The following is a 26,245-nucleotide window of genomic DNA, read 5'->3' on the forward strand; positions in this document are numbered from 1 at the left end:
CTGCTTCTTCCAAACATGTCTTTAAAACTACTGTATTTTAAAAATCAGTTATAAGACACAATGTTTAAGAAAGCAGCCCTCAAAACTGATGGTAGTTCCTTGTTCAGTTTCACTCTAATCAAATGAGCCAGAGTTTGACAGTGTTAGCTGCTATTTTGGCAAGTGATGAACAAATCCTTCATTTAAAAAAACAGATTTACTGACATTCAAGGGCCAGGAAATGAAAGGCGGTGAAGTTTGTGCTAATTAAACCTCTCCTGAGCACACAGAAATTGCTCCTAATGTGCTTCCTAAAGTGACTCAAATAATTATAAGAAAGAATAAACAAGATGGATGAGCGGGTGGTCCAATGAACGAGAGCTCTTAATGTCCACCTCCTTTAGCGCCTCCTTGAGCACAAAGCCTGCTATGAGTGATGAGTAGAAGTAAGTCTGATGCTTCACACACCGTTTATCCACTTCAAAACCTTTTTAAAAGTCTAATCAGGGATGACAGTGGTAACAATGTATAGGCAAGCATTTGAGTAATGTTACCAGTGTGGAAATCCAAGCATCTTAGAGGAAAGGAGGTGGAAAATCATTAGGGCCCAATGAAGGTATTTTTAGATGTTTAGTTATTTTGAACAACTTAAGTTTATAAAGTAAGACATCAAGTCCCATCTTCCATCATATCTAATCATGTCTGTCAAGGTAAGGTGAATTACTTGTGCCTAACCTGCTGGAAAATAGTATAAACTCTTCAGTCAGGCACTGTTCTTAGATCTCCTCTCTCTCTTATCTTGGTCACAGCCCACGCCACATGGACTGAAAGGTTTGGCTTTTTGTTTGTTTGACTTTTTCCCCTATAGAGGCAAGTAACCTTTTAATATGGCAGAATTTTTAAAATAAAAGGATATCTGTATTAGTTATCTATTACCATGTAACAAATTATCCCCAAACTTAACATTTATTTTTCCCATGGCTTCTGTGGCTCAGGAATCTGGACATGGCTTAGCTACTGCCTCTATTCAAAGTCTCTCACAAGGCTGCAAGCAAGGTGCCAGCCAGGGCAGTAGTCATCTCAAGGCTTGACCTGGGGAGAATCCACTTCCAAGCTGACTTGTGTAGATCACAGTCATAATGAAGTTCCTTGCGAGCTATTGTCCAGAAACATCTGTTCCTTGACATGTGGGCATCTTCACAGGCTACTCACAACATGACGGCTGGCTTTCCCCATAGCAAGAGCTTAGAGAGGAGAGAGGGGGAGAGGACTAGCAGGAATGAAGCCACAGTCTTTTTGTAACCTAATCTGGAAAGTGACATCCCATCACTTGTATCATAGTCTATCATTTGTTAAAATAAGTCACAGGGTCCAGCCCAAACTCAGAGGAAGAGGACTGCACAGGGCAGGGATATCAGAAGGTGGAGATCATTGAGAGCCCTCTTAGAAGCTGCCTAACACAATTCCTTAGAAACAATAAAGCTGGATCGCTTCCTTTTACAAATGAGCAAAATAAAGCTGACATTTAGAGGAGTTCCATGGCTCACCAATGACAGGGAAGGAATTAGAGCCCAGGCCTTCTGATTCTTGGTCCAGAGCTCTTGGCATTGTATTCTGATGATTTATCGTTTTTCTTTCTCTTACTCTCTCCCTTACTCTCAATGTCTCTCTCCTTTTGCTCAATCTATTCATATCGACAAAGAAAATTTAAAGAACAAGGTTTAAATTGCTCACTTCCGTGTGCCCTGCTTCTTCCTCACAGCTAATGATGGGGGAAAATGGAGAGAATATTCCTTTCTTAAGTCTATTTAATTCAGGTGCTACAGCACAATGCGTGTGAGTTGGCATTTACCCAGTGCTTAAGACGTGTGCCAGACACTGTTCTGTGCTCACGGGTCTAGTGATTCAGTTGTCTTTCCAGAGCCTCACAGCAGAGTTGGAAAATCAGAATCCCTAATTTCTAATGCATTATTCATTTTGTTATTCTCTTTAGCCGAAGTTTTACAGATGTTTATAACTTCAGTCTCTTCCATTAGCACATCATTTCATTCCCCCAAAAGTATATTCATATATAGCATCTAATTAAGTTCACACCACTGTCACACAGTGTAGGTAGGTAGATTGGAAAGGTGGCTTAGCTACACTCCGCCTTTGATGAAAATCTCATGGCTGCAGGTGGCAGAGCTGTCTCTTTCCGTGACAGAATTTCTCTGCACTCAGAATTCCAAAGGAGAATTATAAATTGAAGTCACTAATTAAACAAATGTTGACTGAGCCTTTACCAAATTCGGCTCGTAGCTGTTCTTCTTGTCCCAGGGTGGGATTTGGTGCTGTGCAGCTATTATTTTTATCCCTAATAATGTAAATTAGTTGTTAAATTTCAGACTCTGGAGACTCAATTTCAAATCTTTATTTCCGTCACTGCTTAGCTGGTATTTTTGAATAAATTACTTAATGTCTTTGTGCCTCTATCTCCTCTGGGGAAAATAATAATAGCATCTATCTCATGGGATTGTGGCAATAAATGAGTTCATACATGTAAGGTACTTAAAATAATGCCTAGCACATAAAAGATGCTAAAATGTTAACTATTATTATAATCTGTGTATGTATTTTTTTTTCCCGTCGAACAGCTCTGGTTGGGAATGCCTGCTTGGTACGTGGCAGCCTGCCGAGCCAACGTGAAGAGTGGTGCCATCATGTCTGCTTTATCAGACACTGAGATTCAGAGAGAAATTGGGATCAGCAATCCTCTGCATCGCTTAAAGCTCCGATTAGCAATCCAGGAGATGGTTTCCCTAACAAGTCCTTCAGCTCCTCCAACATCCAGAACTGTGAGTCAATTTGTGCTCCTTCCTTCCCCAGGTGCTGGGCAGACAGCAGAATCTCTAAGTCCACGGGTGAAATTGTGACAGCACACATTTCAATGCCAGCATGAATTATTCTAAAGAAATTTAGCTTGCTCTTCATTAACCTTGTTACTACTTTTAATAGGTTTTCAATTGAGGAGCTGTGATTTTTATGAGACTTGAAAGGCTGCAACCAACATAGACTTTTGAGCTAGACTCTAGATACAGTTTTGATTTTCCTTCCAAGCAACATGACCTCAACTTTACTCTTTTTCAGGATGTTCCTTTTTTTTCCTTTTAATGTAATCCAACATCTCAGGAGATGAGCTGTAGGCATTAGTGCTTTCTGAAGATGCAATGCTTAACTCACTGCTTCTTAAAACAGTTTTCATAATTATGAAAGTACACAGATATTTGATGTTTTATAAATGCCAAGTGAAATACCTTCCTTCAAAATTTGTTTGATTCTCATTTATAAATCCCTATTCCTCTAGTGATTTTTCCCCTGTTCTAATATTAGGAAAGAACAAAATGTCTTTTAAAAGGCATACCAGATGACAAATTGAAACACTAAGAAAAACTCCCAAATAATATTCATTCTTTCTTTAGTCCATTTCTGAATTATAGCTTGTACTGCTAAAGGATATGATTTCTGATGTTAACTGGATTTCTCTGGTCCCATGTCTTATTCAGAATAATAAAATAGGAAAGAATGAGGTAAATTTGAGTAATGGGTAAAAGATAGAAAAGTGATATTACTTTATCACAGGTTTCAGGCACAAAACTAACTTAAGTATAACTTTCTATACAGTTAACTGTCTATACATTGTATAGACAACTGTCTATACAAGAATGTCTATACATTCTAACTGTCTTAAACAGTTTTAGAGAATCTGTTTCATTTTTATTGTATCTACCCTTATATTCCTTCCCAGTATACTAGATTCTAGTGCCAGAAATACAAGGTGAAATTTAAAAGAACTTTTATCTTTCTTGTATAATTCCATTTTAAATTCTCCCTAAATAACATGTAGGAAAAAATGTATAATTTAACAAACTCTTATGTATAACATCTAAAAACGTATATCAATGTTGCGTACTATAGCTGAAGTATTACTGAAGCTAAAAAATAACTCAGAATATGTTTAAAATAAAAACTGAACAAGCCGTTAAAATAGTTACTGTAAACGGAATTCAGATCTGATGACGAGTTTCCTGAATAATGTCCCACTGAGAGAGAAGTATCATGACAGGTTTATATCAATACTCTCCTCCCGAGAGCAAATGCAAACAAAAATATTTAAAATTCCTAATCTTTCAAAATTAAGAGCATTTGAAGTCCCAACTTCAAATTGAAAAAAGAATAGACTTTATTATTTCTATTTAGTATTCTAATCCATTTCTTAATAGAAAATAGAATAATTAAGAACTATTTTTCTAAAAATGTCTAAACTGACATTTTTAGAAAAATGTCAAAAAAATGATCAAAAAAAAGAAGGAACTTAAATCACAAACTATTAAAGGTAAGAGTATACTCAGTTGTTTCAAGAACAGTCAAATGTGAAGAGAGCTTCTGAGACTCTTCATGATCTCGTCTCAGTTCCCCTCAAAGGCTTTATTTCTTCAGGTCAGGATTCCAACAACACGGAACTACTTTCATTTCCTAAACTTGTATCCTCTTGTTTGATTATGAGCTTTTTCAGTTGCTCTTTCCTCTGCCTAGAAATTCTTCCACTCCAGGGGTCACCATCCTTTGCCAATTCATCCTTCACCTAATGATTCCTGAATGTCCTTCCTCTACAAAGCCCCAAAGTCTGGGTCTGCTTCCACTCTTTGTTACCATTCTGTAAACTTATAAAAACCATTTTATAATTTTCTCTTCTTGTTTTATCCCACACGAGGACAAGCAAGGATATTATCAGGTTTTCCATAGTCCCCAGGCCTTAACTCAGTGCCTGGCAAATTGTAGATAGTAAATATTCATCTTAAAAATGGTGATTGTACAAATCACTCTATCCACCATGACAGAGGATATGAGATATGGATGCCCTGACTTCAGAGAGGGAGACTATAGTAAGGGAAGTAAGATGTGTTCACCACTAGGTTTAGTAGGAGATATAACTCCTGAATGTGAGATAGAAGCCAAGTGCTGTGGAATTCAAGGAAGAAAAAATCATTTCTGGTTGAATAAGCTTTCAAAAAAGAATTAACATTTTGAAAGAGAGGTAATATATTGTTAATTATTAAAAATTAATAATTTTTTTCATTATTAACTTTTTGATAGAGACCTTTCTAGTCTATTTCCTTTATCTTCTTATAAAGATTATATCATGTAATATATTATTTTGTACTTTTAAAATTTAGTAATAGAGCATGAACATTTTTCTCATTTTATTTAAACATGCAATTGTAATATCATTTTTAATTGCTGCATACTTCCTTCATGGAAATATTATAATTTATTTAACCAAATCCCTAATATTGGACATTTGCTTATTTAACAATTTTCATTTCATTTACAATACCGTAGTGGATATGTGTATAGTTATATTGTTGAATAAACTGTGGTTATTTCCATAGCAATATTTGTGTATAGGGCATTTATATTCTTACTGCTTTTAAATCTTAATTGCCAAATTGCATCGTGTAGCCTTTTCCCTTCCCTGTTGTCAACACTGATTATCACATTGCTTAAAGTTACATTTTTAAAATTACTAGTAAAGTTAATTTTTTTCATATGCTTATTGATTTAGTATTTAAATAAATTACATATTCATAACCTTTCCCATTTTTCTATAGCATTATAGGAGTATTCATATATTTACTAATGTATAAAAGCTCTTTATTCACAGAGGATATATGCCTTTTGCCATATATTGATGCAATTATGTAAGAGATAAATTGTGTTTATTTGCTTTAAAAATAATCTACTGAGTGCTTTTTCTTTTTTTACTCCATCTACATGGAGGTATTAACTCATTTTTAGCATATTTCAAATATGATTTGCTTTGCAAAAAAAAAAAATGTAAATTTCTAGTAATGAATCCACTACCTAAAGTGAAGATTAAAACATCCTGAAGTCATCACCTAAAATTGTATACTAGGATTCACACTTTGAAAATACAAAAGCAGGTTTGTTTTTTTTTAAAAAAGAAATGTTATCATGTTTCCCAGAACACTGCAATTAGTTTCAATGATACAAGTTTTTCTGTATGTTGAGTTTGGGGGTTTGGGTTCCTAAGTCAGGTGTATCTTGTTCATTCACTCAAGTTCTCAAGAAAAAAAGACAAGGCATTTAGGCTTTTTTTTTTTTTCCCTGAACAGACCTTCTGTCTGATTCTGCCTCCTTCCCTGTCTAGATGAAATGGGCTGGACTACCCACCAAAAGGAGGGCCAGCCCTGATCCTCCAGCTTTCTGTTCCTTCTTACTAAACTACTGTCACTGTAGAAGGCCTCTTTCCTAAAGAATAGGGATGGGGGTATCAGTTAATTTAAATATTTGGTTAAAGAGGGATATCTTAAAGAATAAGTACATTCCTTAAATATTTTATCTTAAGTAAAAATATGTAAATGTTCAGGCACTTGCAAATTTAGATGAAATACCCAAGACTTTTCTTTGAGTACAACTCCAGGGCCTGGAGTTTCCCATGATTTTTCTTTGGTAAACCTCATCTATAAAACTTCTTTAATTTTTCTAGTTTGAGTTTCTTTTTAAAGTGATAACTTGGAGATACTCAGAAAGCTATCTGAGTGCAGAATCCTCCTCCTGGACATTTACAATTTCTTCCCCAGACTTTGACAAAGTTGTATCTCACTGACAGTGTGTTTTAAGGTTTGCCTTTATCTGGTCTTTCCAAATAATTCAACTTTGTGTTCATACTTGAGCCAAATTTCTTTTACTTTTTGTTTCATGTAATATTTAGTTAAATTGCCTAATTAAAAAATAGTGCAGTAGAAATAAATAGACTTGGGAACATGTAATTCAGCAAATTTGAGCAGAAATGTAAGGCATACGATAGACATCAATCAGCACAGTTACTGGGGAAATAGCATTTATTAAACTAGAGATTTGCTTGGGTAGAGATTGCTTAGCAAAATTTCTGATGAAATTGTACTAATAGCCAACATCAGGGGAGTACTTAGGAAGTGTCAGGCCCTGTTTTAAGTATGTTACATGTTATAATTCATTTAAGCCTTGCAACACTGTAAGATAGGTACTTTTATTATATCTGCTTTACCGATGGGAAAAACTGACATGCACAGAAGTGAAGTGACTTGTCTAAGGTCACACTTCCGTGTGGTTTTGCCCCAGAGTCCGTGCTCCTAACAAGGACGCTCTCCTGCCTCCTACACTCTGCCAGTTTTTCTTCTTTTTTACAGCGTTCTTGTAGTCTGCTTTGGTTTCCCTTTTCGTTATTACCGACCTCAGAGCCTCAACCTTTAGTGCAAATAGAGTGAGGTATAATTGTATAAATACTTGTCTTATTATAATGAGAAATATTTCTCATAACGAGAAACATAAATTCAGATAACAGAGAAATGTGGATCTAGGCCATTTTGAATGTGAAAAGTAAATTTCAAGTTAATTTACTTTGTAATTCAATTATAAAGTAAAAACTGCTTCGAAATGACCTAGGTGGTAAGAGAAGTTACTTCCAGCTAGGTAAGGCTTAGGATTATTCTGGGGTCTGGCTGCTTTACTTATTTTATATTTCTGACAGCAAGAGAATTAATTATTTTCCCCTAATCAATTTTATGAGTTATTCCTTAAACTCATTTTCATATTTATTTTTATGTCATGACTCTCTCCTGAATGATTTAATTAGGTAAGTGTTTTAATCCTTACCATCCTTTAGGAATTTTCCTGCTAGTTTTCATTTGCAAATACTGTCTAATTATTCTGCTCCGTCTGGCCTAAGGTGAGACGAGGCGAGGCCCCTCAAACACAGATGTGAGGAGGCGCTCACTCTCAGGGGCCGACCTTGCACTTGCAGGACCCTGAAAGGGACCGCTTCCTTAATTTCAGCCCCCTTGGCACCTCACTTGCCTCATCCTAGTCCCAGCTCTATATCACAGTATATTATATCACAATTTAAACTTTTCAATATTTTTTCTAGCATGAAGTATGTAGTTTTAGTCCACTCACTAGATACAGGATCTAAAATTTAGAGAAATTTAGGAAATGTCCTAGGGTAGTTACTGAGAAGTGGCCTTGCCAGAACTCAAGCCTCTTGATTATAAGTTGGTAAATTTCCAGATAGTTCAAAATTTTAGAAATCATCTCTTAGATGGTATCATCCACAAAAAATGACTACTGTTTGCCTTCTCCAGCTCACATACCAGGGGTGGCAACATGCACTGCCAAAGGCAGTGAGTAGGTGATTTTCAGTGGCTCTCAGATCATGTGATGCTTGTCCTATATGCTTTTCCAATCTACTTTTTGCACTCTCTTTACCCTCGGACCCAAGGCACCAGTGTCCTTACGTCCTTTGGTTGCTCAAAACCTCTCTCCATTCTCTGAGATATGTTCTTCACCGAAACTCTCATGTTCTAAATCACCACTTTATGACTTAGATGAAAGTTCCATCCCTTAAACTGGTGGTGAAAAGAAAGAAGTCTGAATAATTGACTTTACTACATGTGAGCTTGCTTATAAGATAAACTTGTTAAAACCTCGACTAACATGTAATTGATTGGGTTGTATAGAAGCTATTTTATGGGTTACTTCAAAAGATTCTAGAGCAGGAAGTGTTCCTCACAAGTAAAACTGCAGATGGAAGGTGAACAACTAACATAAAAATTAGGTAAGTTGGCCAACCATACTTTAGAAAATTGCTCCAGACATGCACTCATTTTGCACGTAAAGATACAGATGAAACCATAGCTTCCATCACTTTTGCCTATCCCAGATGATGGTGATAGACTGGCAAATACACAATTGAAGACAGTCTGTGAAAGAGATTACATGTGTGTATTCCAGTCTGAGATAATACTGGTCAAGTTTCTTATAGAAGGAGGGAGATCATTATATGGATTCACTTTCAAAGCAGAGGCTACAGAAATCATTGTAAAATAAGACTAGCTTAAATGAATTTCCTCTCAGGTAGCCATCACTGAAGCTCACTTTGAACAAACGGTACAGCCACTCAGGCAAAGCACTGTGATCACTGGGTGTAAAGTGATGGATGACTGTAAAGTCCTTTTTAGCATAGTACACTCCTCATAAAGTCAAAAACAGCAATTTCTTTTGCTTTCCAAAATGGTTTAATGATTCATATAGTCATATGCAACTTTCTGTTTATAATGAGCACCATTCCCAGAAGATGGGAGTAGAGGAGAGACGCTTTTAATGACATGGAAGTCTCCTGAATTCTAAATATATTTTACAGGTGTGCACAGTTTTGTCTTATATGAAAAAATTCAGATATACTTTAAATTCCAAAACAGTAGGAGAATGAGAATTCTATTCATATATATGATGCCTATCCTTGGGGATTTTTATGCCTATGTGAATTACTCATAACTATGAATATTTACTTCTAAACTCCCTTTTGTTACTCAACTATACATATGAGTAATTCTCCTATATATGAGATTTCTCTTATATCAAATTATATTCATCAATTTAGTTTATATGTAGTTACTTCTTAAATTATATTAAATTGTGTTATTTATAATAGAGGAAAAGTCAAACATGGCGCTATGTGAACAGTAGAAAAGGCCAGAAAGAATTATGGTGGTGGCTTGTCTTGGGGTATCAACTTCACTACTTCCACTTCTTTAAAACTAGACCCTTTCCAAAGCAAGTAACAAGCAAGACATCGGTTGTAAATTCTTTTGTAAATATAGGATTGATGTACTTGGGCAAGCTTGCAATGTTCGTAAAGATTTTCCAGTGAAATGGTGGAATTTGATGGGAAGTGGTTCCCAGTGGCCATTACCATCAACGATATGCCTGATCTATATGTTACTAAGTGGACTTTGGTTTAGAAGTTGCGCATTATTCAATGTATAGAACAAATATCATGAGTTATTTTACTTAGAAAGCAAATGAGACTTCATTATAGAATAGTGCCTGCTAGAGGGAAAATTTCCTTTTATTTCTTGTTCTTCTCTATACTGGAATAGGATGCTGCTGAAGAATTGGGAAACCTACGATAATTTCTGACAGTATTTAGTGAGGCTGGAAAAAATACTTTTTATTAAATAAAACATAGCATTTCACTTCCTTTTCATCTATAAGAATGCAGGGAAACAACATATTTGCTGAACTGTAAAAGGAAAAAATTTGGGAAAAGCTGATATTGGTATTGACAACCAATTTTCTCTTTCTAAGGACATTGAAGAATCAAAATTTTGTGAATGAAATATTGGTAAAAACAGAACAAAGTACATGTGCCTTTGTTTTCTGAAGAAAAAAAATGCATTCTTCTACAGATCAAATTTAATCACTTCTCCATGATTATAAAAAATGGATCCAATAGCCACATACCTTGGAAATGCAAATTTTGATTAAACCTTTTTCCTGATTAAAAACCACAGAAATATCATTTCAAATCTATCCCACATGAGCTTCACAGCATGCCTCTTTCTATTTAATCTTTTTAAGTAGAAGAAAAAGGGAGCTATGAGCAAACCAGCAATGCTGTCTCGTGCATGCTGTAGAGGCAGGAGCGCTGTCGTGTTGCTGTGGTGCCGTTAACTTACAGTGGCGCTGCCTTTCTTCTTTACCACTGCTTCCCTCCCGTGGATCCCACCGCCTCCCTCTGGGCCTCCTCCCTAGCCTTCAGGCAACGTTTGGGTGACCCATGAAGAAATGGAAAACCTTGCAGCTCCAGCAAAAACGGTTAGTCTTTACAGCTTGGTTGAACATGAAGAAAAGTTATTTTGCTACTATTTGGATGAAAAAGCTATTTTGTTTGTGATAGATCTGAGTAATGGGATATGTTTACACAGTGATATGCAATGATAACTGACATTTTTTATTAACGTAGTATTGACGTATTTTACTATAGTTTTATTTTATTGCACTTGGACATTTTTAAATGAAGCAGTGCTAGATTGTCATAATGTGGTTAATATCATAAGAGTTTGTAATATGCAGACAATAATCAAGAATTTAATAAAATTTATTAAATTATTATTATTTATGCATTTTGCAACATTGGAAATTTTTGGTAACAAATTTCACTTAGTGATGGGCATATTCACAGGTAATACATGTTACCAAACCCTATTAAACTTGTAATAGAAAAGTTTAGATTGAATACTTATTTTTAATACAATCATCTAACTTCTTGTGCTTTACCATCTCAGGTACAGAACTTGATCAAAAAAAAAAAAGCACGTGTTTACAGAACTTCTTGGTGACTGAGATTATAATTGTCAGCTCTTAACAATATAATATTATATGGGGCCAGCCCTGTGGCATAGCGGTTAAGTGCGCACGCTCCGCTCTGGCGGCCCGGGTTTCGCAGGCTCGGATCCTGGGCACGCATGGTCGCACCGCTTGTCAAGCCATGCTGTGGCAGCATCCCATATAAAGTAGAGGAAGATGGGCACAGATGTTAGCCCAGGGCTAATCTTCCGCAGGAGAAAAGAGGAGGATTGGCATCGATGTTAGCTCAGGGCTGATCTTCCTCACAAAAAAAATTATAATATTATATATAGTCGTCTTTTCATGTAAAGTAAAAATGTTGGGCATTTTATTCTCAGGAACTTCTTTATAATTTACTGTCCTTTCAGTTTTATTCGTATATGAAAAATTGATTATCTAGAAGTTTATGATGGATAACAATGCCAATGTCATGTACTAATTACATTTCTAGTTTAGTTTTTTGTGTTTGGCTTTTGTCTTGTTTAGTTTTGTTTGTTATTGGCTATTATTGAAATCTTTGTTAGAGGAATATAATTATTTTTTTTCTTTAATTTTACTTTATATAAGATTTTTCCATTGTGTGTATATATATTTATTTACATTTGTGTATTGTATATTTGTATATACATAATCAGAAATTTTTATTATAACTCATTACATTTGGAAAATTACACACTTTTAAGAATTAAAAAAGATTTGGAATAACCAGATCAAATGTATCATGAGAATCCCATGTCATATGTGTGTGAATTTAATTAGAATTAATTAGAAACTGTGGAGTTGCCCTTGAACTGCTAAATTGATTACTGTGGATCTAAGAATCTGTGTATTTATCTGCCTGTGTCATAATTAACATTTTCAATAACAATTTTGCTTCTGCTAGAAAAAATTTTCTGTACTCATTTAAGATTAATTTATGTTTATCTGCTTTATTAATCATTCCTTGCTGCTAACACAGAAAGAATCTGAGGAAGGAAGCTGGGCCCAGGTAGGATATTCATGTGCTTTAAGACAATGTTATTTAGCAGGCTTTGAGGATATAAAGTAACAAGCTGTTGTATGTCATAGTATTATAAATCTTCACTTAAAAGTTTAAGATTAGGCTAATATGTATATTTAAATTTATTACATTTAATACTATATATGTCTGTTTAAATCACCATATTTTGCAAAGAAGATGATTATCATATTATACCTGGCCTCTTTTGAAAGGGTAATTTCCTTTCTTCTTCAAAAGAATGAACCATAACTTAAATTTCTCTGAAATCGCCCCTGAATATATTTAGTCAGGAATCATTCAAGTTGGATATAAGCAGAGGGGAGGATAAAAAAAAAAAACTTATTTGGTTGGGCCGGCCCGGTGGCTTAGCGGTCAAGTGCACGCGCTCTGCTGCTGGCGGCCCGGGTTCGGATCCTGGGCGCGCACCGATGCACGGCTTCTCCGGCCATGCTGAGGCCACGTCCCACATACAGCAACTAGAAGGATGTGCAGCTATGACGTACAACTATCTACTGGGGCTTTGGGGAAGAAAAAAAAGGAGGAGGATTGGCAATAGATGTTAGTTCAGAGCCGGTCTTCCTCAGCAAAAAGAGGAGGATTAGCACAGATGTTAGGTCAGGGCTGATCTCCCTCACAAAAAAAAAAAAAAAAAAACTTATTTGGAATCACTTATCTTTTAAAGTATAATGGAAAGCGTGTGAAGATTGGGGTTGGAAGGACATGTGTCAGCATTGGGACTGTAAGTCAGAGGTCACTCCCGTGTATTGAGATGGCAATATGAGAGAAGCCTCTGTGCCTTGAACGAGGTTATATGTTTGCAAGGAAGCTGTGCATTGTTTCAACATTTCTACATGTTGTATAACTGAAAGAATAAATGTGTTAAATTCAATGTATTTCAAACCTTTTACACTAAGGAAAACTTTGGTAGTTATTACTAGGACCTATAATGAAACATTCAGTAAATTATGTTAGCATTAGGTTTTGACTTTGGTAAGAATTTTATCATTTTTAAGAACACACAAAAGAAGGGAAGCACCTAGATTTTCACTAGAAATACATGTTATAATTACAATTGTGAATTTGTCGTATGATAAAGAACTAAGTAGAAAACACTGTCTATTTATACTCTTTACAAAATTCATGAAGAGTAATAGTCCTTTTGAAAAATTGGGTTAGAGGTGATGGTTGATTTAGATTTCAGTTTTGGCTGTCTGAACAGTGTTTGGTAAGGTAAGTTCATATTGCTATAACAAAGAATTAGATTGTCTCAGTTTTTTAATCATGCTCTGCTTCTTTAAGAATAGAGTCTATATTGATTGATTTCTAGAAAAGACTGGTTCTTTCCATTGATCTTTAGTGGAATACTGCCTGCATGCTTTATTCGGTAACAGCAATGTCCACATTGTCAGCATTCTGTGTTACTCCTTTCTCTATTTGTTTACTGAGGTTTCTATTTTCACATCAAGATTTGCTATTACATTTCACATCAAGATTTGGCGTTGAAATGAAGGAAGTGGTCGAGTAGTAGCTGATGGATAAAAATAAATTAAATTAGGGGCCAGCCCGGTGGTGAAGTGGTTAAGTTCGCCTGCTCCGCTTCTGGCGGCCCGGGGTTCACAGGTTCGGATCCCAGGCGCAGACCGACGTAGAGCTCATCAAGCCATGCTGTGGTGGCGTCCCACATAAAGTAGAGGAAGACGGGCATGGATGTTAGCCCAGGGCCAATCTTCCTCAGCAAAAAGAGGATTGGCAACAGGTGTTAGCTCAGGGCTAATCTTCCTCACAAAAAATAAATTAATTAATTAGTTAATTAAATTAAACTATTCATACAAAGAGAGACTCTAGGCTCAGCATTTGTATTATACCATGAATTCTGATTTCTTTTTAAAATAAATATTTGGATAAAATGTAATTTGCTTTTGAGAATACAAAGTGAATACAATTGTTTCCTATAGGAAAGTACCTTGATACATATACCCAGAGTTCCATTTCATACCGAAGTAAATCAAGTACTTAGAGGCTAAATATTATTTCTGCTTTGTTTCCATACATCACAATAATTAAATATCAGTTAAAATCATAGGTAATATCCTCCAATTACCATCTCATTTTATTGGCTAAGAAACTTGACTGCTATAAAACAATTCTAGTGTCCGGTTTTTCTACAGACCCTGGCATATGGAGATATGAACCACGAGTGGATTGGAAATGAATGGCTTCCCAGCCTGGGGTTACCTCAATACAGAAGCTATTTTATGGAATGCCTGGTAGATGCAAGAATGTTAGATCACCTAACAAAAAAAGATCTCCGTGTCCATTTAAAAATGGTGGATAGTTTCCATCGGTAGGTTTCTTCCAAAGAGTAATTAAAGTGAAACAATAAATGATGTATATATTACTAGAAAAAAAGGAGACGTTTAGGAAATAGAGAATATGTGCTATTTGAAACATTTGTGTACATCTACTTGGCAACCTATTTTCATGCAGCAAATTGCAAGGACTATCTAAATTAGAGCTGTGTGCATATTATGTACCCAAAGTTTACAGAACTATACACGTACAAAAGTCTCATACAGTGTAAATCTTTTTCCCCCATATCTTTAGGAAATTCCATGTTTGTGATTTCTATCTGTGTATGTTTTTATATTAGAAAATTATTTATTAAGAATAAAATTGTCAGTTTCAAATCTATGAATATATGTGGTTATAAATTATATAATTTAGGGATAGACTAGAAAAAAATTTTGAGAAGGAATTTTCTGAAGAACATTTTTGTCTTTTTTGATTTTGTATAAATCTTCTAGTGCTTTTGCTTATTTGTGTGTTGATTTGCAGAAAAATACTGAATGGGTTATGAGACAGCTGTAAGGATACAAGTAAATAAAATACAACCTCTTTTTTCCAGTTGTTTACCATCTAGGGGGTAAAAAAGGCTTATTATAATACCATGTCATAAATGTTATTTTGTAGCATGATATCTTTGTAGGTTATATGAAAAATTCAGTTGAATTATGATTGTTTGTATATAGTTGATTATAATGATAAATTATAAATATAAATCTAGATAATTTTGGCTTGGGAAACTCTATTTGGTCACATCCTGTCTAATATTTAACTAGTGACTGAAGTGAAAATGGTATAAAAATCAGATATGTTGATGACATAAATTTAGGATAAAGAGAGAATAATTGGGGCTCTTCGATTAAACTTATGGAGATATTTTGAATCTTAATACAGTTGTTGACACTGTTGGATTAAATTCAGTAGAGATAAATATAACAACAGTTTTTAAAGACCGTTAAAATGTTGGATGGGGAGTCTATGATTTAAAGGCAGTTCAGGTGAAAAAAGGTGTGATTTATAGTGGACACAAAAATCTCAGTTTTGGTTAATGGCTTGACAGAGCATATTTAGATTGTGTTTATTGGCAGGCAAAATAAAAGTCCTACCATATGGTGAGATGACAATAAGAAACTGTATTAATTTATGGACATTAAAATATTATTAATGGGGCTGGCTGCATAGCCTGGTGGTTAAGTGCGTACGCTCCGCTGCTGGCGGCCTCGGTTCGGATCCCGGGCCCACACCGATGCACCGCTTGTCAGGCTATGCTGTGGTGGCATCCCATATAAAGTGAAGGAAGATGGGCAAGGATGTTAGCCCCAGGCCAGTCTTCCTCAGCGATTAAAAAAAAAAGAGGACAATTGGAATGGATGTTAGCTCAGGGCTGATCTTCCTCACAGACACACACAAAAATCTTATTAATAAAGCAGAAAATGTCTAGTGGAAAGGTTGAAGAAATTAAAGACATTTAGCTTGAATAAGGGAAGACTTTAGATAAGTTTTATGTTTTAATATCATTATATGATGGAAGAATAACGTTTGCTCTGTTGAACGTGTACTTTTCTAGTTCCGATTGGTGTAGATACTAGGGTGAGGGATTTATGTTCAATAGAAAAAACAACTTTGTGTCGCTCTCAATTGCCCTATGGTAGACACACTGTAAGGTAGTGAGGTCCCTGTCACTGAATGTTTAGGCCCTCAAACTGTGTGGTTGCATTAGACTTTTGAATACTAGAAATTCTGATGACACACTTGTGCCTGTTTCCCATTCTTCACTAGATCAACTTTTAATCGCTTTATTATTATAATAGAAAGGATTAATACAATGATCAAGTTTTCTTCTTCATCCTGATGTTGTGCTTAGCTCTGACTTTTACAGCTGGTAGTAACTGACTGCATACTGCATCCCATTGTCTTCACAGCCCCGCTTTCCATCTGACAGACCTTGTAGTAATAATATATATCCACTTTATAGCACAATTTTATATTATATATAAAAACTTGGCAGAAATTTGCCAAGAGGCATTGGTTTTACCTCAAGCTGCCTAATGTCTATGATGGCTATTATATCAGTATTATCTGGTATCCCACTGAATTAATTTGCTGGGGCTACCATAACAAAATACCACAGACGGGAGTGCTTAAACAACAGAAATTTATTTCTGTTGTTTAGTTCTGGAATCTAGAAATCCAAGATCAAGGTGTCAGCAGGATTGGTTTCTTCTCCTCGGCTTGCAGATGGCCACCTTCTCGCTGTATTCTCACGTAGTTTTTCCTGTGTGTGTGCGTTTCCCTGATTTCTCTGTGTCCAAAGTTCCTCTTCTTATAAGGACAGCAGTCAAACTGGATAAAGACCTACTCTAATGGCCTTATTTTAACTTAATTACCTCCTTGAAAACCCTATCTCAAAATATAGTCACATTCTGAAGTACTAGGGGTTAGGACTTCAACATATGAACTTTGGGGAACACAATTCAGCCCATAACACCCACTTAATGCAGATTTCTCCCCATTTTCCTCTGATTCTGAAATATTTGAACTCAACATTGTCATTATTAAAATGCAGGGATTAGAAATGCATCCAGCACTTACGTGTAAACTGGCCAGTGTGTATGACTAAATTTGTGTATATTTCTGAACACTTAAGAAATCACTTAATAATCAATGCTCTTCACTCTCGAAGCCTAGAAATTCTTTGTTCCTGTTACCCTCTTCCACATCCTTTATATCTAATATCACCACGTCTTACGCTTTCTTTCTCTGGTTTTTGGATGTTTTTTTTTTTCATGCTCATGACAATTGTCCTTATTGTGACCCTCATTTTGGCAGCAATGACCCTGTAATTGATTTCCTTGTCCCGTAGGATTACCTATTTTCCCCATCTCCTACTTTGCTACCAGATTATTCTTCCTTAAACCAAAAATTTTTGTTGTCATTTCTTTCTCCTGTGAAAATTGTCCAGTAATTCTCTACCACCTGGATGTATCCACACTACACTGAACACAAGCTTTCCTTAATGTAGCGCCATTCTCCACATGTAATCATGTTCCTTCTGACTTCCCAGCATGGATTTTCAACTCTGAACAGTGTGTCTCCCTGTCACCACACATTTAAAATTTCATTGGCAGTCCTATGTCCGTGGTGCTCCATTTTCTTTAATAACCTTTTCCCTGCTACCTGATTCTTCAAGGATCAGTCAGTTTTCTGCTCGTCCACAATATTCTTTCCACACAGAATTTCAATGTCTGCTGACTTGTTCCTCTCACATACTTTTGTATCACTTAGAGTCGGTGGCTGTTCATTTTGGTGTGTGGTTCTCTATCTTACACTTAACTTATTCATGTTTTTATATTATTTTTCTCCTCAGCTTAAGAAAAGAGTATCCGTTTCTTATAAATTCCTTCCTGTCTCCATAATAGTGACTCTTTAAATTCTTTTCAAATGAATAAAATGTTCATTTGTATGCAAATAATGTTAAATACCTAATGACAGACAAAGACATAGGAATAAACAATGTGATCCACGATTATTTTCAAGACTATGGTTTTCTTATTTTGAAAATAATTTTTTTTACTTTAGAAACATTGTGTGCTTAGAATAACTATACTTTTATTTCCCTCCAATACTAAAGCATTTAATTACAGATGTAATTTATTAACCTGTTGCCCTAATAAGTAATGCATAGTGTTGAATATGCTTAATCAAAGAACATTCTTCATCTGCTGAGTAAATTCAATATATTTTCTTTTTTTAAAAAAATAACAGAACAAGTTTACAGTATGGAATTATGTGCTTAAAACGGTTGAATTATGACAGAAAAGAACTAGAAAGACGACGAGAAGCAAGCCAACATGAAATAAAAGGTAATGTGACTTGCTTTCATATCAAATGCCTTTTCTTTGAGGTTTTTAGCTTTCACTTTTATGAACCTAAAATGCTGTATGTGTCACAACAGTCACTAAGTAACATAAGCATTCAGCCGGAATAGTGTCACCATTTCTTTTTCATTACTTTTCTGATTCAAGCACAGAAAAGGATATCATGACATAATAAGGTAAATATCTCATTTGGGGCATATTCTTGATTTTTTTAAAATTGAGAGTTATACCTCTGAACCTATTAATTATACATTCTGTTTGTCTTAAAGATGCCTCCAAGGAGATATTTTTGTCAAACTTTTAATAGAACGTTCTCATTATGACTCAGAGAAACACGGTATATAATTTATTTTTAGTAGTTTATCTTTGGTTTATATCATTTGAATTTTATTTCAGTGCCCAGAAATTTTATTTTTGTAATACAGTTATAGAGATTAAATAAAGATTTTATGTAGAAATTATATAGGGATTTTCCTCCTATAACTGAGACTACTCCACTTATAATTTTAGCTAGGAATGATTTTAGAAGCATTGCTAATTGCTTCAACCATTTTATGTACAAAAATGTTTGATTTGAATGACAAGACACTGCCTACTACAGATTTATTAGAAAAGTGCTCTGTTTCACAATTAACCTTCTAAATGTTGAGAAGTACCTTTATATATAGGGGAAAGAATGGCTTAAAAGGAACGATATGTTAGATCCTATACTTGTTGGAGACCACTTAATTTTTATTATTCTTGTCGAAGAAAAATTTAATTGTTGGGTATAAGATACAAGTATTTACAGGCCTTTTTTGGTAAAACTCATCAGTCCATTTACGTCTACTTATATTTTTTAAAGGAAAAAAGGCTCCTTAAGGGAAATATAACCGAATAATTTTGAGGAAAATTTTGGATACAAGCAAAATAAACTACTTATCAGTTATATTTCCATTTGCTTTTATTCAAGAGTTGATATTTGGAAGCTTTTCTTCAAATTCAATGGGTGTTTGTACATTAATTGTTCAAAGTTAGGCATGAATCTCTTTGTTTTCATCTTCACTTCCTTTGGGGCTTACTTTAGATATGAAGATAGTACATATTACATATTACCCTCCTCACCCCTGCAAAGTTTAGCACTGTTTAATTCTTTATTTGAGATAATCTGTCTTAGACTTCTATAATTTTCATTTGTGATAAACGATGTTAGAAATTACTTTTATCTTTGGCAGTTCTTGGACAGTACATTAATTCTAGTAGAATTAATTGAATGGGCTTGAATGCATGGGAAGGTGATTGGTTAAAAATATTTTTCTGTATATGGTTCATTGGAGAGTAGATGGACACACAATGGATTTCTTGTAACACTTCATTTGATTCATTACTTAGGAGCAAGAAAGTGTTTTTCCATTATCAAAATTGAGTTGTTTGATTTCCCTTTATGTTAAGGCCCCAGGAAATTGCAAGTTGTTTAAAAAGCATTGTTGTTCAGTTGAATTGAAATTTGGGAATTAATTGTCCAAAGACAGACCCCAGATGGAAGTCTGTGCTTGACCTAACAAAAGATGTTTTAGCACACAAATAGATTTTACCCATGGGATACCACTTTCTAGTTTTCTTTCTGAAGTATTTTTTCCAATTAGATTTTATTATGCTTGGTCTCACCACATGGAATGCTTCATATATAGACAGATGTAAAGGAGAGGAATTGCCCATTTGGCCCTACATCAAATGTTGTATTAGTATTTGGCAATTGCTTGTTAGAGCATGGCTCTGAGGAAAAACGGCCATGATTCCCTGTGATTATACACAGACAACTCCATGTGATAAGTAGCTGTGAGTGAGATCATAAATAGCCCCTGTTTCCTATAACTGATATGATGACATTTACAGGAATAACTCTTGACTATAACTAGGGGTCTCTGTTATTATCTGAAGTGTTAATTAACCTTGACCTTAATAAACAGTTTTCTGAAGTGAGAAAACCATGTGACTATCAAGAATGTACTAACATTTAATTTGTTGCTAGGAAACAGTCAACACTGATCTCTAGCCATTTATTGTTTAGGTCAGGAGGATTCCTACAAAGCTTTCAAGTCAGGGCATCTATTGTGCTTGCAAACAGAATTATAGAAAGAGATCTGATTTACAAAATGAAAAAAAAAAGTATGTTGCTGTTCTAAAGAAGAAAACTTCGAATTAGTGCCTTATTTACTTTCCCTATAAATAAATGGATTATTTTATGTATTTGATAACTCTTTTTTTTTTTTTTTTTTTTTTTTTTTTTTAATTTTTTGTTTATTGCAGTAACATTGGTTTATAACATTGTAAAAATTTCAGGTGTACATCATTGTACTTCTATTTCTGCATGGACTACATCATGTTCACCACCAAAATACTAATTACAACCCATCACCACACACATGTACGAATTATCCCTTTCACCCTCCTCCCTCCCCCTTCCCCTCTGGTAACCACCAATCCAATCTCTGTCCCTATGTGTTTGTTTATTGTTGTTATTATCTACTACTTAATGAAGGAAATCATACGGTATTTGACCTTCTCCCTCTGACTTATTTCACTTTGCATTATACCCTCAATGTCCATCCATGTTGTCACAAATGGCTGGATTTCATCGTTTCTTATGGCTGAGTAGTATTCCATTGCGTATATATACCACAGCCTCTCTATCCATTCGTCCCCCGATGGGCACCTAGGCTGCCTCCAAGTCCTGGCTATCGTGAATAAGGCTGCAATGAACACAGGGGTGCATGTACCTTTGCAAATTGGTGTTTTCAAGTTCTTTGGATAAATACCCAACAGTGGAATAGCTGGATCATATGGTAGTTCTATCGTTGATTTTTTGAGGAATCTCCACACTGTTTTCCACAGTGGCTGCACCAGTTTGCACTCCCACCAGCAGTGTATGAGAGTTCCCTTCTCTCCACAACCTCTCCAACACATGTTGTTTCCTGTCTTGTTAATTATAGCCATTCTGACAGGCGTGAGGTGATATCTCATTGTAGTTTTGATTTGCATTTCCCTGATAGTTAGTGATTTTGAACATCTTTTCATGTGTCTGTTGGCCATCTGTATATCTTCTTTGGAGAAATGTCTGTTCAGGTCTTTTGCCCATTTTTTAATTGGGTTGGTAGTTTTGTTGTTGAGATGCATGAGTTCTTTATATATTTTGAGATTAACCCCTTATCAGATGTATGGTTTGCAAATATCTTCTCCCAATTGTTAGGTTGTCTTTTCGTTTTGTTGATGGTTTCCTTTGCTGTGCAGAAGCTTTTGAGTTTGATGTAGTCCCATTTGTTTATTTTTTCTATTGTTTCTCTTGCCTGGTCAGATGTGGTGTTTGAAAAGATGTTGCTAAGACTGATGTGGAAGAGCGTACTGCCTATGTTTTCTTCTAGAAGTTTCACAGTTTCAGGTCTTACATTCAAGTCTTTAATCCATTTGGAGTTAATTTTTGTGTATGGTGTAAGGTAAGGGTCTACTTTCATTTTTGCATGTGGCTATCCAGTTTTCCCAACACCATTTGTTGAAGAGACTTTCTTTTCCCCATTGTATGTTCTTGGCTCCTTTGTCGAAGATTAGCTGTCCATAGATGTGTGGGTTTATTTCTGGGCTTTCGATTCTATTCCATTGATCTGTGTGTCTGTTTTTGTGCCAGTACCATGCTGTTTTAGTTACTATAGCTTTGTAGTATATTTTGAAATCAGGGAGTGTGATACCTCCAGCTTTGTTCTTTTTCTCAGATTCCTTTAGCTATTAGGGTACTTTTGTTGTACCATATACATTTTAGGATTCTTTGTTCTATTTCTGTGAAAAATGTTGTTGGAACTTTGATAGGGATTGCATTGAATCTATAGATGGCTTTAGGAAGTATGGACATCTTAACTATGTTAATTCTTCCAATCCAAGAGCACGGAATATCTTTCCATTTCTTTGTGTCCTCTTCAATTTCTTTCAGCAATGTTTTATAGTTTTAGGTGTACAGATCTTTCACCTCTTTGGTTAAGTTTATTCCTAGGTATTTTATTCTTTTGTTGCAATTGTAAATGGGATGGTATTCTTAATTTCTCTTTCTGCTACTTCGTTGTTAGTGTACAGAAATGCAACTGATTTTTGTATGTTGATTTTGTATCCTGCAACTTTACCATAGTCGTTTATTACTTCTAAAAGTTTTCTGGTGGATTCTTTAGGGTTTTCTATATATAAAATCATGTCATCTGCAAATAGTGACAGTTTCACTTCTTCCTTTCCAATTTGGATCCCTTTTATTTCTTTCTCTTGCCTGATTGCTCTGGCTAGGACTTCCAATACTATGTTAAATAGGAGTGGTGACAGTGGGCATCCTTGTCTGGTTCCTGTTCTTAGAGGGATAGCTTTCAGTTTTTCACCATTGAGGATGATATTAGCTGTGGGTTTCTCATATATGGTCTTTATTATGTTGAGGTACTTTCCTTCTATACCCATTTGTATTTGATAACTCTTAACTGCAGGTGTGGCAATGGAATTTTTGATGGACATACATTTGCAGAAATATGGTGACTACATACATCTTAGACTATCAAAATATAGATCCAGCTCTAGGAAAGAATAAACACTTCCTAGTCACAAATCCATTTAATGCAAAGAAAACTGAACAGTTTTGTTGTTTTTTGAGGAAAATGTTGTCCCATTAGTTTTTTAAACTGTTGTGTTTAGTGAAAGCAATTGTTGAACTGTTACTGTCAGCCATACATCCCTAACTTTTGAAGTGCAAGTATGGTGTAACCAGTGGTTAGAACTAATCAGCTGCTATTAACAGCAGCTAATTAATATAAGCAAAATATAATACTAATCAACTTACATTCTATTTTCTGAGGTCTAACACCTCAATGGAACAAGCTGAGGAAAACATACACTTTACGACTGACCCAGGGACATCCAGTGAATATATATAATGTAAAATTTCCATATATACTAAAGGCCGTTAAGGAAATCCTTTGCTTTGCTGAAGACATGGGGAAAGAAAGAGCCAAAACTCTGAGGGAGACAATAAATGTTCTACTTCCTGAAGAAATTCATTCTGCTTTGGCTGGAGCAAGAAATAGTAATAAGACTGGGAAGTGGGCATTTTGAGTCTTTCCTCACCTGTTCCTCATTAACTAAATCCAAACAGAGACTTAGGACCTTTCTTTTGAAATAAAATTGTTCAAGCCACAATAGGAGTTAAGTAGAGAGATGTGAGGCAGATATAGCTTCCAGATTTGTATACAAAGCGTTACCATCACCGTGGATTGGCGGAGACAAAGAAAGCACGTGCTAATCTGAGGAACTTTTACTTCTGACTATAATGGAGTACATTGAACCAGACCAATCTTCAACCAAGAACAAGTAGAAAGGCTAGATAAAGCAATAAACAGCTGTTTGAAGGCAGTGGAAACCAACTAAGACACCTAGAACTTGAGAGGCTGTGAGCCTGGAAAAAAGAGCAATGTGTTGAGGTAAGCCTGTCATTCTTGATTGCTTTTCCCTGTCTCACAGAGCAGGGGAGGGAAATTGTAATTTAGAGGTGCCAAAGCTGCCAGGCCCTGAGGAACCAAGATCCTGGAGAAAAAGGAAATAAATAAGCCTGACATTCTACACAACTTTCCTCTCGAGGGATTTTTCCATTATAAAGTTGGGATTCAATAAAATAAGTATATGTCAAATAATGGGGCCAAATGAGGAAAAGAAAAAGGAAAAAACCAGAAAATAGAAACATGTCCACAAGTGACCCTGAATCTTTTTTTTTCAGACATGGACTTTAAAACGGTTGTGATTAATGTGTTAAGAGAATAAGTGACAAAATGGAAAATTTTAATATATAGCTGAAATCAATATGTTAAGAAATGATCAAACAGAAATTTGAAGAAGCAGAAAGGTTAAAACTGAAATTAAGAATTAGATAAGTGGTTTAACAGTAAAAGAGAATTTTAGTGAAATAAAACATAGATCACTTGAAAATATCTGGCCTGAAACATGAAAAGGAACAAAAGGAAGAATGGTACAAAACAGACCATTGGAGACATATTGGACATAGTGAAGAGACTAGTATAGGTGTAACTGGAATCTCAGAATGAGGTAAGAGAGAATGAGAAAGAAGCAATATTTGAAAAGATACTGGTGGAGATTTAAAAAAATAAAATAAATGATTGGAAACAAGCCACAGACTCAAGATACTCTATGAATGCCAAGGAAGAGTAAAAAGAAAAGGGACAAAACATACATATGGTAACATTTTGGTGAGGCTGCTGAAAACCATGACCAACAAAAGACAAAACAAAATATAACAAACAAAAACAACCTTTAGAATCTGCTGGAGGAAACTCCACATTACTTTCAAATGAGCAACATAAGATATCTGACTCCACAACAAAATAATGCCAGAGGAAAATGGAATGACATCCTTAAAATGCTGATTGAGGGGTCAGCCCCGTGGCTTGACGGTTAAGTGCGTGCGCTCCGCTGCTGGCGGCCCGGGTTCAGATCCCGGGCACGCACCAATGCACCGCTTGTCCGGCCATGCTGAGGCAGCGTCCCACATACAGCAACTAGAAGGATGTGCAACTATGACATACAACCATCTACTGGGGCTTTGGGGAGAAAAAGGGGGGGAGAAAAGGAGGATTGGCAATAGATGTTAGCTCAGGGCCAGTCTTCCTCAGCAAAAAGAGGAGGATTGGCATGGATGTTGGCTCAGGGCTGATCTTCCTCACACACACAAAAAATGCTGATTGAAACTAACTTCTTACCAAAAGTCTATAATTATGTGTCCATCAATATTAAAGGCAGAATTCATGCATCTTCAGACAAACAAAATCTGAGAGAATATATCACAAGACAATCCAAAGAGAAAAATATTAGAATGAGTTATTCAGGCAGGAATGATCGTACAGAGAATTTTTAAAATGAAGACAGTATAAGAAGAACTGAAAGAATGTATGGGAAATCTAATAGTAATAATAAAAACAATGGGGTTTCAATTTTGCATAGAATTAAAATACATAACTATAATGCACAAGGCAGGAAGGGAGTTAATGGAATTAAACTGATTGAAGGCCTTTGCATTATCTAGGAATGATAAAACTACTAATTTACAGTAGATTATAAATTAATGATGCACATTATAAGCTCCAAGTGGGACTACTAAAAAAATAATATAAAATGTATAGATAAAAAGCTAATAGAGTGGTAGAATAAAATAATTTTTAAAAGACAATTTTTTAAAAGGCAAGAAAGGAGAGAAAAGGAACAAAAGACAGGTAAGACAAATAGAAAACAAATAGAAAGATGGTCAATTTAAACTCAAATATCTGAGTAATAATACTAACGTGAGTGGACTAACTAATCCAATTAAAAGACAGATGAAAAAATAAGCATTTTTATATTGTTCACATTGTTAAATTTAAGGACATAAAAAGGAGATAAACACATAAATACTAAGGAAAGCTGTTGTGGTTCTTCTAATATCAGAACAGACTTTAAGGCAGAAAACATTACTAGGAATAAAATGAGTATTCTATAATAATAAAAGGGAAGATATGGCAAATTTGTATGCATCTAATATATAGACAAAATATGAAAAGCAAAAACTGACAGATCTAAAAGTAAATATCTTCACAGTCATAGTGGGAGATGCTAAGAATCTCGGAAACTGATAAGACAAGCAGATAAAATAAATTAATAAAGATATAGGAGATTTGAAAGATATGATTAAACATCTGAATCTGATTGACATTTATACTGCTCCACCCAACTTCTGCAGAATACATATTTTTTTCAAGGACACAGATTTTCTTTT

At 35.2% G+C, this 26,245-nt stretch overlaps 1 protein-coding gene across 3 annotated transcripts in view; it reads left to right on the forward strand.

Annotated features, from left to right (window-relative positions):
• Window positions 1-26,245, forward strand: part of PPFIA2 (PPFI scaffold protein A2) — a 466,644-nt gene that overhangs the window by 426,838 nt on the left and 13,561 nt on the right. For 2 of the 3 annotated variants that reach the window (XM_087449132.1, XM_087449134.1), the window contains exons 23-25: window positions 2,613-2,813; window positions 14,356-14,549; window positions 18,314-18,411. In XM_087449132.1, coding sequence (XP_087305258.1) covers window positions 2,613-2,813; window positions 14,356-14,549; window positions 18,314-18,411 — 493 coding nt within the window. Of the gene's footprint in view, window positions 1-2,612; window positions 2,814-10,611; window positions 10,675-12,163; window positions 12,194-14,355; window positions 14,550-18,313; window positions 18,412-26,245 lie in introns of all 3 variants that reach the window. The other variant, XM_014796194.2, reaches the window with a different exon arrangement.

The sequence above is a fragment of the Ceratotherium simum genome, chromosome 25 (assembly GCF_057802395.1).
Source record: "Ceratotherium simum simum isolate JZ-2026a chromosome 25, ASM5780239v1, whole genome shotgun sequence".
NCBI classification, from domain to species: Eukaryota; Metazoa; Chordata; class Mammalia; order Perissodactyla; family Rhinocerotidae; genus Ceratotherium; species Ceratotherium simum.